Genomic DNA, 14,532 nt, shown 5'->3' with positions numbered 1-14,532 from the left:
GAGCATTGAGGGGCCAAAATGATACGTGCATAAACTTCAGTTTGACGTTCTCTTGAGCAAATATTTCCAATGAATTTCCAATGAAACAAAAGTGTTCAAATATTTAGTTTTTACTCTCCAATATTATCTTATTATTGCATATCATATAGAAACGTCGTAATTTATCAGTATCTTTTACTGCAAAATAAATGAGATTTAGACTGCAAATATAGATATTAAAATATATTTGTCTTAGTTATGTTAGAAATTTAGATAAAAATGAAAGCATAGCTAAAAGGTTCAAACTGTAATTCAAAGCCTGCAACAAATGAATATGAATTTTTTGTGCAAATGGTTATTACTACGAATTCTTTACATGCATAATGATTGAAAACATTAGGTTTTAAATTTCTGGCGGCTGAAGCATTTTTCTAGATTTCCCATCAACAGGAAGACTCAACGCCATACATCAGAAAGCTATAGATGTATATGAATCGGAACAATTAAAAAACTTTGTAACTTAATGGGACATAAACATCGGTGATTTACATTTGCGTCATTTGGCATTTTATTTAGCACCAAAACAATCCTTTATTTTCACAACAAACCATAGTTTATTTGCCCCCCCCCCCCCCCCCCCGCCCCAAAAAAAAAACAAAACAGGTTAATATTACGAATAAAAGACTTATATTAAAAATAGAATTTGTTTTATCATAGTTTTGATTGCATTATGTAACAAATTCCTTATAATCACACTCATTAATAACCCAAAATGAAAACATTAAATAAACTTATCATAGATACCAGGATTACAATTTTGTACGCTAGACGCGCGTTGTGTTTACAAAAGACTCATTAGTGTCAAGTACGAAGTTCAAAAGCATTGCCGAACTGAAATGCTAAAAGAATTTTGCCATATACAGCTACGTTGCTGAGAGAAAAAAAACTTTATTTTTATTTAGAAAAAAACAAAACTTTGGTAAACAGTTAATTTATAATTATGACAATATCAATGATAATTTATGTCTACAACGACTCAGCAGTGACACTCAAATTAAAAAAAAGTAATAAATCCAAAGGTACGAAGTTGAAGAGTATTGTGTTTTAGGGATGGGTAAATAAACTCATCATATATACCAGGACTAAATTTTGTATATACGCCTGGGGAGTGGAACGAAAGACGCGGTTTCGATTACAAAAGACTCATCAGAGAACCTACTATCAAGAAAGTAATCAAAGCGCGAAAGCGCTGTAAAGGCAGTTAATTACAGGTTGTGTGTATTTCTAGTCCAGTTATATTATAATCTTCCATAGTACAGAGGTGGTTTGTAGTATTTAAGATTAAGAGTTCTCTTGTATCTAGTATCACCTATATTTATAGTCTACTGTTTACAGTATATTTTCTGTACCTCGCGATGAAATGCATTTTTTAAGACATAAAAGAACTTTTTCTTAACATAAATAGGACTATTTTTAATAATTGATTATATACGCATATTCAATGACTCCCATCCTATGAAAAGTAGTTCTCAAAGATTGACTAGTCACCGTACTGTGTGTATTGCAAGAACATCAAGTAACATAATGGTAAATGTACACTACATAGTAACATGTCAACTCTTTTGATGACCATACTTTTTCTAACTCAAAGCAAAATTATTTTTCAGTATAAACATAATAAAGTAATTAACCGGTATGAACGAAAAAGGAATTTTTAATTAAGAAAACAATGACATCTGGTAGTCATATATAATAGCTGTCTCATTAGCATTTTAACCACTTTTTTTTTATATACATATATATATATATATATTGTATAAAACAAGTGTACGTGAAATTTTAGGTAAACAAAATTCCTTTAACTTGCTAAAATTTTCTGAAATGTACTGCTACCAAAATGATACCAATAAGATATATATTCTACTACTTCCCTCACCTATAAAAACTTTTGTCCCCCTAGAGAAAGGTAGTGATATAGGTGTATATAGTTTTAACTCATGACAATGTAACAGTTTAATTTTATAGAGTAGTCATATGTTGGATACAAAAACAAGTCTTTTGAAACATATAAATCCTTCTCCCGTTATGCGTCAACATAACAGCAATACATTAAAAAATATCCCTGTACATGTATTCATTGTTTCATTGGATGTGGAATAGTGATAATTACAAACTCTTCACTCATAGTAATCTAAACCCTACTTTAAACACTTATATATATAAAATGAATATGAATGTAAAGACTTTAAAATTTGAATTATGTTTTATTATTTTTGATATGATAATATCAATTAAAATCCTCATCGTTTCCTGGTTGTTTTAGTTAAAATTGAACTTTTATTTATTATCATTTGCATGAAAGCATCGAATATTATTTTCCTAGTTTGAGTTAATTTCCATCACTTTTAGAAAGAGGTGACTGACTACAACGTCTTTTCCTTGTTGTCTCTTTTCCATCGTTTGTAGTATGTTCTGTGACTAAAAAAATAAAACAGTGTGACATCAGCGTACAAAGTTACTTACTTTTCATATCACAACGAACCAATCAAATAAAACTGGCAGCAATAAAAAGCTTTCTAACAAATTCTTTAAGTTATCAACCTTCAAGAAAAATCATGTTGCATTTTGTATAAATGAATACATTGTTTAAGCAAACCAGAAAAAAACCATTAGCGATGGCAACCATTATGTAAATAGGTAGGAATGGACGTAATGCTCCTTTGTATAATAGTCCGAAATACATTTTTAAGCACTATTATCGGATCAGTAAGGTTGTTACCACGTACACAGGCAAATTTCACGTGAATTTTAATTCATGTGAATCTCACCTGAAATTCACATGAATTTCACCTCAAACGAGCCTATACGTGAAACTCACGTGAAATCAGTATTTGTGAGTCTCAATTAATTCTCATGTGAAAATCATGTGAATTTTCACATGAAAATCACGTACATTTTTTTCATGTGAAATTCACATGAACTTTTAAAATAGAGTATTTCAAATAACATCTAAATTTTCAAATTTAATCAAAATTATGAAAAATATAAAAAAAAAAAATTGTTGTAAAATTTCACGTGAAATTCATGTGAAAAATTTCACATCAGATTCAAGTGAATCTTAATTTAAGTAAAATACACATGAAAATTTTCACGTGAGTTTCATTTATAACCTCGATTGAGGTTTATCTTACGTGAAATTTTTCATGTGAATTATGTGTGAGATTCATGTGAAATTCATGTGAGCAAATTTTGCCTGTGTATCACTAGAAGAAAGTTTGTTTGTCTTATGAGCTTTCAGTGTTACAAATCCTTATTTCTAAAAGAATCTTTGTACCTTACCTGTTTGTTTTTCTTCTTTACAATGGTTTAGGCAATATGTAACAAATTCCATATCATCAGAAGAATGATACTTCTCTTTTAAACTCGATATGATATCATGGACACAGTCTTTGTGATATTGATTGTGTGCAGTTGAAATCAATTCTTGGAAAAACGTCTCATCGTTTTCGTCATTTATAGTTTCATCACTGATATTATTTAATACAATTGGAAGTACGTCATCAAATTCTTCGTCAGTCAAAGGTTCGCTTTGTTTTGCATTAGTCACCCATTGTTTAACAGCTGTTTTGGTCTGATCGTCCAAGACCTGCAGTAATTTATCTTCGCCTAATAGTTCAAGCACGTTTTTATATCGTTTTTGAAATTTTACTTCTCGCCTTGAGTTGTTCTTCCATGTCACTTTCCTTTCACCTGACTCACACATCTAAAAGTAAATTAAATACTCAATTAAAGGCTGTTGATCATCAGTAAACAAAGCGAGTAAATTGATATCCCCTTCTCACTAAGAGGCTGAATTTAATCAGACTAAATCGATCCCGCCTATACGTGACATCAACTTTTATTATATTTCTTCAGTAATAAAATATTCAATGGACATCTAATGATTACATACTAAATAAGACAACCAAATAAAAATAAAACAACGACCATTGAATGACAACTTTGGACAAGAAAATAAAGAATATGACGAGGTTAAACATGTGTTTGAGTACTGAACTCTCTCTCTCCTTACCTCGGAAAGTAGTGTTACAATACAACACCATCTACGGATCAGCACGAAACACCACATAGAATTTAACAAATAGACCAAAATAAAAACCTATTTTTTTTGTAGACTCGCGTCTTGGGTACAAAATTGTAATCCTGGTACCTTTGATGAGTTTATTTCATCTATAAATATTTTTTTACCCAGACTAAAATATTTATCTGTACACGTTAAACAAGCCAGAGAAAAAAAACAATACCTTGGATAATACCAATTTAGAATCGAATTCATAACAGTGGCTGTGGTAATTGATTGACGCACTTTAATATCCCATTGACTGGGACAGATTAGGTGAACGTTCGTCTATAACGCCTATTACTCACGACGTCCTTAGTATAGACATTTAAACCGTGGGGTCACCAAATGTTCTCAACGCCTAAATAAAATAATTCGAAATACTAATCAGGAAATTGTGTTTTGATTTATATTGAATAATTAAACGTTCTTTACTTAAGTTTTTGTTATGTTTTGACAATCAATTTTCACAATATGATATCGCATGTTCTTTAACTAAAAAGAATGACTTACTGGCTTTAAAAGTTGCAATGCATGTGTTGATTGATTATCTTTTTAGGACGTCAAAGCGATTTCACAATAGCGATTGTCGAATTATGTCATCTTTTAACTTTTATCTGGTCTAAAATTTTGTTTTAGAACGAATGCATAATTCACTTTCAAAAGTTGTGCAAATACAAAACATATAGACAAAATATACTTCTCCCCTATCTTTTTCGTACTTGAAAGTTATTGGATAGTAAGAAAGCTATTTGAATTAAACCTTGTGAAATTTGCATGCATTTACGTTATTGTATTGGTAAAATGTATCATTTGGTGTATAAAGGAAACTTAAACTATTCTGCTTCTATAGTTGTGAAAAACACTTGGCAACAGAAACGCATTCATCTTATTTATATTCAAATCGATCCAATTTACATAGAAGTGGACGACTTCGTGCATTTTGTGATCGCAAATAAAATATGGTCCGGACCATATGAGTATTTGGACCATACGCGTATGGCTAGAATTCACCAGGTCTTTAATTTCAACTTAGTAAGTGGACTAAAGTAATATTGCGGACCATTTTCCAATTTTCATGCGGTATCCCTATTTTTCTCTCTCATCTTCGTGTTTGTTTTTACATGCCAAGACCTCTTGGAGCTTTCATTCTATAAAGTGTGTATCTTGCTAATGATTGAAGGTCATACAGGGACCTATAGTTTGCTAACGCCTGGAAAGAATTTGTCTGATTGTCTATCACACCACATATTCTTATTTTTACATGAAGTTTTATCCATGATAAGAATGAGAATTGAATTGTCATAGAGACAACAACCCAACCAAAGAGCAAAAAAGCACAAGGCAACATGTAGATCTTTCGTATCAAGGGAATTGCTATAAAAATATAAAACAACACGTTTAATAATTTATTGCGTCCGAAGCGCTTTTCTGGATTTACCTTCATCAGGAACGCTCAAAGCCAAACATTTGAAATCCGAAGATGTATAAGTACCGATAATCGTTGAAGAGCTATATGTTAAAAATACATAAAATAAATAGCTAAATTCATCTAAAGCCAACTTTGCCTGAGGGAGTTGAAACCTTAGTTTCATAATAATTTCAAAATTTATAAACGGACAATTTTAGTAAAGTTTGTTTAATCATGTCAGTACCGAAGCACTGACTACTGAGCTGATGATACCCTCGGGGACTGATACTCCACCAGCAGAGGTATCGACCCAGTGATGTAAAAATATAAAACAACACGTTTAATAATTTATTGCGTCCGAAGCGCTTTTCTGGTTTACCTTCATCAGGAACGCTCAAAGCCAAACATTTGAAATCCGAAGATGTATAAGTACCGAAAATCGTTGAAGAGCTATATGTTAAAAATACCTAAAATAAATAGCCAAATTCATCTAAAGCCAACTTTGCCTGAGGGAGTTGAAACCTTAGTTTCATAATAATTTCAAAATTTATAAACGGACAATTTTAGTAAAGTTTGTTTAATCATGTCAGTACCGAAGCACTGACTACTGAGCTGATGATACCCTCGGGGACTGATACTCCACCAGCAGAGGTATCGCCCCAGTGATGTTAAAATATAAAACAACACGTTTAATAATTTATTGCGTCCGAAGCGCTTTTCTGGATTTACCTTCATCAGGAACGCTCAAAGCCAAACATTTGAAATCCAAAGATGTATAAGTACCGAAAATCGTTGAAGAGCTATATGTTAAAAATACCTATAATAAATATCCAAATTCATCTAAAGCCAACTTTGCCTGAGGGAGTTGAAACCTTAGTTTCATCATAATTTCAAAATTTATAAACGGACAATTTTAGTAAAGTTTGTTTAATCATGTCAGTACCGAAGCACTGACTACTGAGCTGATGATACCCTCGGGGACTGATACTCCACCAGCAGAGGTATCGACCCAGTGATGTAAAAATATAAAACAACACGTTTAATAATTTATTGCGTCCGAAGCGCTTTTCTGGATTTACCTTCATCAGGAACGCTCAAAGCCAAACATTTGAAATCCGAAGATGTATAAGTACCGAAAATCGTTGAAGAGCTATATGTTAAAAATACCTAAAATAAATAGCCAAATTCATCTAAAGCCAACTTTGCCTGAGGGAGTTGAAACCTTAGTTTCATAATAATTTCAAAATTTATAAACGGACAATTTTAGTAAAGTTTGTTTAATCATATCAGTACCGAAGCACTGACTACTGAGCTGATGATACCCTCGGGGACTGATAGTCCACCAGCAGAGGTATCGACCCAGTGATGTAAAAATATAAAACAACACGTTTAATAATTTATTGCGTCCGAAGCGCTTTTCTGGATTTACCTTCATCAGGAACGCTGAAAGCCAAACATTTGAAATCCGAAGATGTATAAGTACCGAAAATCGTTGAAGAGCTATATGTTAAAAATACCTAAAATAAATAGCCAAATTCATCTAAAGCCAACTTTGCCTGAGGGAGTTGAAACCTTAGTTTCATAATAATTTCAAAATTTATAAACGGACAATTTTAGTAAAGTTTGTTTAATCATGTCAGTACCGAAGCACTGACTACTGAGCTGAGGATACCCTCGGGGACTGATACTCCACCAGCAGAGGTATCGACCCAGTGATGTTAAAATATAAAACAACACGTTTAATAATTTATTGCGTCCGAAGCGCTTTTCTGGATTTACCTTCATCAGGAACGCTCAAAGCCAAACATTTGAAATCCGAAGATGTATAAGTACCGAAAATCGTTGAAGAGCTATATGTTAAAAATACCTAAAATAAATAGCCAAATTCATCTAAAGCCAACTTTGCCTGAGGGAGTTGAAACCTTAGTTTCATAATAATTTCAAAATTTATAAACGGACAATTTTAGTAAAGTTTGTTTAATCATGTCAGTACCGAAGCACTGACTACTGAGCTGAGGATACCCTCGGGGACTGATACTCCACCAGCAGAGGTATCGACCCAGTGATGTTAAAATATAAAACAACACGTTTAATAATTTATTGCGTCCGAAGCGCTTTTCTGGATTTACCTTCATCAGGAACGCTCAAAGCCAAACATTTGAAATCCGAAGATGTATAAGTACCGAAAATCGTTGAAGAGCTATATGTTAAAAATACCTAAAATAAATAGCCAAATTCATCTAAAGCCAACTTTGCCTGAGGGAGTTGAAACCTTAGTTTCATAATAATTTCAAAATTTATAAACGGACAATTTTAGTAAAGTTTGTTTAATCATGTCAGTTCCGAAGCACTGACTACTAGTATATATATTTCAGGTTATCAGTATTAGGCCATACTCAAGTTCAAAAATAGAACATGTCGTCAACTTTTGCAACCAGCTTCTATGTTTATATAATGCACCGTTCATATTTTTTTGGCCTCGACTTGTCCATTGGACAGACAAATTTTTTTTCCACTATTTTAAAAAGATGCATTTTTTTTACAAAATCATACAGGACGGAACTAGTACACTTTTTGTAATAGCTTTTCGATATCGCTCGGGCAAATATTATCACGAATATAATGCCTACCCATGATAAAACTACAATAAAGTATAGTTTGCATCAATTATTTCTTAAACCTACCATTTGTTTTGTCTGTGTTGGATTTGTGTGGCATTATAATATACAAGAGTATTAAACTACACAGTGCAACTTCCAACAGGAATACAAGATTTATTGATTTTAAAAATGCGACGAAAATTAAAAATTTGCTCGCAGCGGAAAAAATTCAACAGTTTGAGTTTTCCATTGAAATACAATAATTGTTATGATTTACACACCGTTACCTTTCCCAATATAAATATTCGAACTATTTTGTTTGTTGTTTCCTTTATAAATTTACATCATTTTTAAAAAAAGACCCCTTTGTGACTTCGATATTTAGTAGACTATAAAAGCGATGTTCATTATTTCTCATCTGTTGTAAGTTTAATTTAGTAATTTTGTGTCATGAATGTCATCTCGTATGTTTTTAAATTTGAATAAAAGGGGGTCAGGTTGTCTTATACGTCAATGATACACACACAAAAAAAAAACGACAAAAAATAAAATATGGTGCAACATTCATTCTCCATCAAAAGAATACAGATCTGAACATTATTATTCTTAAAAGTGAAACTGTTGTAAGTGATGGTATAAAAATGATCTAATACAAGTTTCATTTTATATATTAAAATGTGTAACATGTGATTTCTTAAATCCCCACTTGAAGGCCTCCGATAGACAGAGTGAGCATAAAATCATCGCCAACGACAAACAAGTTATAGGTAATTTTTTCAGTATAATTACTAACAAACGTGTTACCGTCGACCACACTGTTATGAATTTCATTTTATATGTTTTTTTCAGGGTGTATAAGACCATAAGACTTAGTTTTCATCAATACATAATAATACATATATGGTTTAATTTTTAAATTAACTAAAACAAAACCAATGATAATACTGTAAAGAAAGTGCTCAAAGATTTTTCTCTGGTGTTGCATTGACAACCCTTCAAAGTGTCTCAAAGTATCAGTACGTATATATTGATCATATATAAAGTTCAATTTGTAGACAAAAATATTTTAGCCGGTTCGTCTTCGAGCTGACGATTGTATGAGGCATAATATACAAAAAGTGTATGTTATGTATTTTATAACTTCATAAAGTAATTGCTGTTCTTTTGGTGGTATACATTTGAAGTGACTCTGCACTTAAACATCCCGTCATTGTGTTATTGTTCTATGATACGACGTGTATTCTTGTCTTTCATTTTGGTTAATATGCTTTTTCGGTATACTTTTTTGTGTTTTCTATTTACAAACCGGTATGACGTGGCTCTATACATCCCGTCAAGGTTTTATAGTTCTATGACGATTTCTGTATTCTTGTCATTCGTATATGCTAATGTGTTTCCGTCTTGCATGTGACGTGGCTCTGTACTTATACATCCCGTCATTGTGTTATTGTGTCATGGTAAATATTTATTTGTATATGTGATTGTTCTTTGTAGTAATTAAGATAACAACAAAACCATCACTTCTGCATCCCTATTTATGTCATTTTACCTATTATGTCTGTTTGTTTTGTTCACACATCGTTGTCAATATATTTTTTTTATAAATTGTATGCGACTATTTTTCAAGTGAGATGTTTCGCTTGCTATAAAACCAGGTTTAATCCACAATTTTCTACATAAGAAAATGCTGTACCGAGTCAGGAATATGAAAGTTGTTGTCTATTCCTTTGATGTAATTGAGCCTTTGATTAGGGACTTTCCGTTTTGAATTTTCCTCGGAGTGCATTTTTTTTGGCGAATACTTATTATTTTGATTACCGTAATCATGAATATAAAATAATTAATTTTAATTAATGATTTTTTTATAAGTTGTCACTCGGGAGGGTTACTACACTACCATCCACAAACCTTTAAATATATGTTGCCTTGTTTAAACCTCTGATTTTTACATTACCTTGTATAAACCTTTGAATTTATTAACTGATTCAGCAGGAACATTAAGAACATTGAGCAGCCAGATGTGGTTAGACTTTATCTCTTCATATTCCTCAAAAGATCCAGTAAGTCCATACTCGTAAATAAGATCGGCTATTCTATCGTACAGTACTCGTGAAATCTCCAAATGTTCTTTTCGAACATCTATTAAAATAAAATATATTCACAGAGTTAAGAAAGATAGTTTTCGTCTGAATTAAAAGGAAACTGTATTCGTTGATTTCCTGGCTCGGTTATAAGAAGCTATGTTTTGTTGTTGGACTGATTACGATTCACCACTAGGGAGGGCTAACCGTTATATCAAATTCTTTGCGGTTTTTCTTTCTTCCCTTTTATTTCAACCCCAGCAGCACATATCATAGCTTTATACAAAAGCTTGGATTGTTATATTGATATATAACAGAAGGCTAGTAGGGTACAATATATACATTTTGAATATTTGCATAATTTATAAAGTGTGTTTTTGGTCCGAAAGCATAATTGTAATTTTTACTAAATATAAAATAAAGGTAGAATTGTGATAAAACACATAATTTTTTTTTATCTTTAAAAAGCATATAAAAACACATATACACTTAAATTTCAATGAATCTTAGTTTTTCATACTAATTGCTGAGGTTTTCTGATTAATTATTGTTACCTTCATGACTACCGGAGACATGATTGATAAATCATAAATGTAATTCATTAATCTATGAAGGGTCGCAACCTGATATCACCCCTAGTTTTTGGTGGGGTTCGTGTTGCTTATTCTTTTGTTCTTTTCGTTTTCTATGTTGTGTCATGTGTACTATTGTTTGTCACTTTGTCTTTTTTCATTATTAGCCATGGCGTTGTCAGTTTTTTTTTTTCGATTTATGAGTTTGACTGTCCCTCTGGTATCTTTCGTCCCTCTTTTATGCCTATGCCACTAGAACTCGAAAACACATGATACTTGACACCAAATATTTATCGGGTTCCTTTGTGTATTATGTTTCTCAATGGTCATTTCAAAGAAATTAGTACAACATACCTTGGAGACTATTGTTCACTGGATATTGACCTTTTAGAAGACAGGTTTTTCCAATTAGATGTAAGGCTAATGTAATGTTTGTGTGAGGCATTGTTTCTATGTCTATGTGTATTCCAAGTGCTGATTTAAAATCTGCCAATGCACTGTTGAAATCCTTGAGTTCCAAGTAAATTTTACCTCGTTTCTGTAGTTCAAATGCATATGTACTATATTTTTCCTGTCCCATTGTTTGTCTAAGTCTTATGGCTTTTTTGGAACATTTCATTGCTTGTGAAAATTGTTGCTGTGCAAATTCTAATTTCTCGTTTAACATTTTACGACCACATTGATAGAAGCATACCCCAATATTGGAAATGAATAACGCCATGTTCTGACTTCGGGCCTTGTAGTTCTCTTTAGTCATTAAATCAAACGCTTGGATAAAACAGTGGAATGCTTCTATAATTCGTTTCTTCCTCAGTAAAACGCATCCTAATAGGTTGAATACTTTTGAGCGCAATGCTTTAAAGGGTTTCACTACCCATTTTATACCTTCAACCTCAACTTCAGCCTCAGTTAATATATAGATGGCGGTATAAAGGACCTTATATCCATCCTCTAACTCATCATATCTGTAGTAGATTCTACTTTTTAAATACATCAAAATAGCGAGAACTGGTATTAACTCTCTTGCAGTATGTTTAGATGAAATACTTTTCAAAATCTTGACTTGGTTATTAACTTCAACAATCACATCCCTACTGCCCACATCCAAGTCCAACTCAGCGTTCTCCAAACACCAAAAACATGCACTTAATTTTTCGTTATCTTTTTCTGATCTTTTCCTCAAAGAAGTGATCAACTCGGCTTTCTGTTGGTCATTCAAAATCAAATCTGCTACTTCTGAAATCTGTTTATTTTGTTTGGTAGTTCTTGATTCATTTGAAGGATCTTTATTAAGATATTTAAAGAAATTAGAAAAATGGGCTTCGTTTAGTATGAACTGGTATTGAGCCATCTTATAGTTTGTTTCTATCGTGTTTTCATATTGTTCAATTTTATCCTGGATCCATTTCATAAATTCACGAACAGCTTCTTTATAAATAGAAGCCACTTCAGTCTTCCTTGAAGCTTCTTTTAAAAAATGAAAAACCATTGGATGCAATGAAAAACTTGTTTCCTCCGATGAGTTAGTTGGACCTACAGTGTGGAATTCTATCAGATGGTGAGCTTTTAAGTTCATGATTTTTATCTGAAGGGATATGCTGTCTAATGCACCAGTTATTTTCATGGCAGCTTCCATGTCAAATCGGCAGGTTTTGAAAACATGCAATTGCACTAGAAATATTTGCTGCTCATGTTTCATCTGCAGAAATGTTTGTTCAATACACGAGTCCGACTTCAAATGACCAGGTAATTGTACCACACAAGATCGCATATTTCCAAGCATGTCTGGTAAACTGATCTCGTTGTTTCTCAGTGTGTCGCATGCAGTATGAATAAGAAGAGGATTGAAGCCACAAGATGACATAAGCCTCTGAATCTGAGTAGATGATATCTGTTAATAAAAACAATGTGAAATCTTTAAAAAGCGGGTGAAAAAATCAAAAAAAAAAATCCTCGCTTTATGATTTAATAAAATATAAAACAACAAAATCAGTGTCTAATTTTTTTTGTCTTTCTATTTATCCATTTTTTTTTATTCATTTTTAAGGGGCCTCCGTAACTGAGAGGTCTAGATACTTTTACTAGTCTACCACTAGCTCTTAAACATTTATACTGTTCCAGCCCCAAACGTGAATAGTGAATCCCACTCTATCTTAATTTACTGGTTGTCAGTTTTTCTAAATTTGCTTTTTTCTTCCACATTGTGCATAATTACCTATATATTCTAATATCTTAAGGTGAAATATAATTTTAGGACAAAAACATGATACTGGGATATGAATATTGACCCTAGACTATAATAAAACGTTTAATCAGATTAAGTCACATGCTAGGGCACAACGTTCGCAAGAAGACATGTCACTCCACCCGGTTACAATGTTCTATATGTCGACAGCTTAGCGGCAAAGCAGAAAGTACCAGTTTTTTAAATCTTGAGTTAGACTGGCCCGGTCGAGAGTCGAACCTACGATCACCCTACATGTTGCCGGCAGGTAACCATGAGACCATCGATGCGGATACAGGTAGCAATACACATTTAGAATGGTTAGTTTCGCATTTTGGCCCCTGTGAATTTTTTAAATTAAAAAGAAAGACAAGTTAAAAGTACCTGAAAATGAACAAAAATAAAATTTGATGCTGTAAAAGTGGTTTTAATTGAAAGGTATGATTTCAGAGAAGAGATTAAACCCTGGTTTGCTCAGTAGAAATGTAAATTTCTGGTCTAAATTCATATCCAGTCCACCAATGGCTCTAAAACTATATCAACATTTGTTGACTGTTTTTCAATGGTATAAATTTGCCTCGATCTTTTGAAAGGTAATTTGCGGAAAAAGGAGCAGAAAGACCCCCATTTATTTTTATTGAGAGAGAGGGCTATCATTCAGTGTTGAAACAAAGTATGTCTGATATTCATTGAAATTTTATAAAATGGACATTTTTAAGCCTGTATAGGGGTGTCCAACAGCATTTTTTTTAAAATAAAATAGAAAACAAACACCAAATGTTTCCATGGATACTGAACTTGTACAATTTTGTTTTAAGTGTTTGGTTACAGATTTTAAATCTGCTGAGATTCTAAATATGTATACATGTTTTGGTATTCTTGTAGAGTTGGCTATATCCTTTTCAAAATGCATGCACATGATCCTGAATTTAAAGACCAAATTTCAGCATCATTTGCTAACTGTGTATTGCTACCACAAGACGGAGAAGACGTTATAAGTTGGTAACACTTTTGGTGTTTGCACGATTGTATTTGTTTCTTTGAGCAAATAAAAACGTTATAAACAAATAAAAAAGCCAAGATATTAGCTGTAGGCCGAGTGCTTTGGTTTATAATTAGAACCTTCTCAAGATATAAGCTATTTTATATGTCAATTTGACTTGCTTCCAACCTTCCTGGAAAATATTTTTATTTCCTCCTTTAACATACCTGTATTTTTGTTGGTAATAAGGATCTAACAAGTTTTGAACAATCATCGTAACCAAGTATTTGTAATTCCCTCTCTAGGCATAATCCATCAAATCGATCCTGTTCTGCTTGAGATGTTTTGAAGAAATTCGTTATATGTGTATATATCCCCATTTCTTTTTCGGAAATAAGTTTTTTTCTTGATGTGATCAGAAGTTTAATTTGTGAGTATGAATAAATAGAGTAATAAAGCACACCAACAATGTTTTTCTTGGATTACCTTCAAGAAAAACTAAAACTGCTATTTTATGTGTTATGATATAATTAAAGTGATTGAAAACGAGTAACTTTTTTTTT

General features: G+C 32.3%; 1 protein-coding gene across 1 annotated transcript; it reads right to left on the bottom strand.

The window, feature by feature from the left end:
* Nucleotides 1-2,105: 2,105 nt before the first annotated feature.
* On the bottom strand, nt 2,106-14,391 carry LOC143049286 (uncharacterized). Its single transcript, XM_076222972.1, has 5 exons — nt 14,197-14,391; nt 11,118-12,654; nt 10,065-10,249; nt 3,319-3,742; nt 2,106-2,457 (listed from the first exon to the last, which is right to left on the bottom strand). The coding sequence occupies exons 1-5, from the start codon at nt 14,347-14,349 to the stop codon at nt 2,369-2,371; spliced, it is 2,388 nt and encodes a 795-aa protein (XP_076079087.1). The 5' UTR covers nt 14,350-14,391; the 3' UTR covers nt 2,106-2,368.
* Between the last annotated feature and the right edge of the window lie 141 nt (nt 14,392-14,532).

Source organism: Mytilus galloprovincialis, chromosome 10 (assembly GCF_965363235.1).
Source record: "Mytilus galloprovincialis chromosome 10, xbMytGall1.hap1.1, whole genome shotgun sequence".
Taxonomy (NCBI): domain Eukaryota; kingdom Metazoa; phylum Mollusca; class Bivalvia; order Mytilida; family Mytilidae; genus Mytilus; species Mytilus galloprovincialis.
This window is presented reverse-complemented; position numbering and strand designations above follow the sequence as displayed.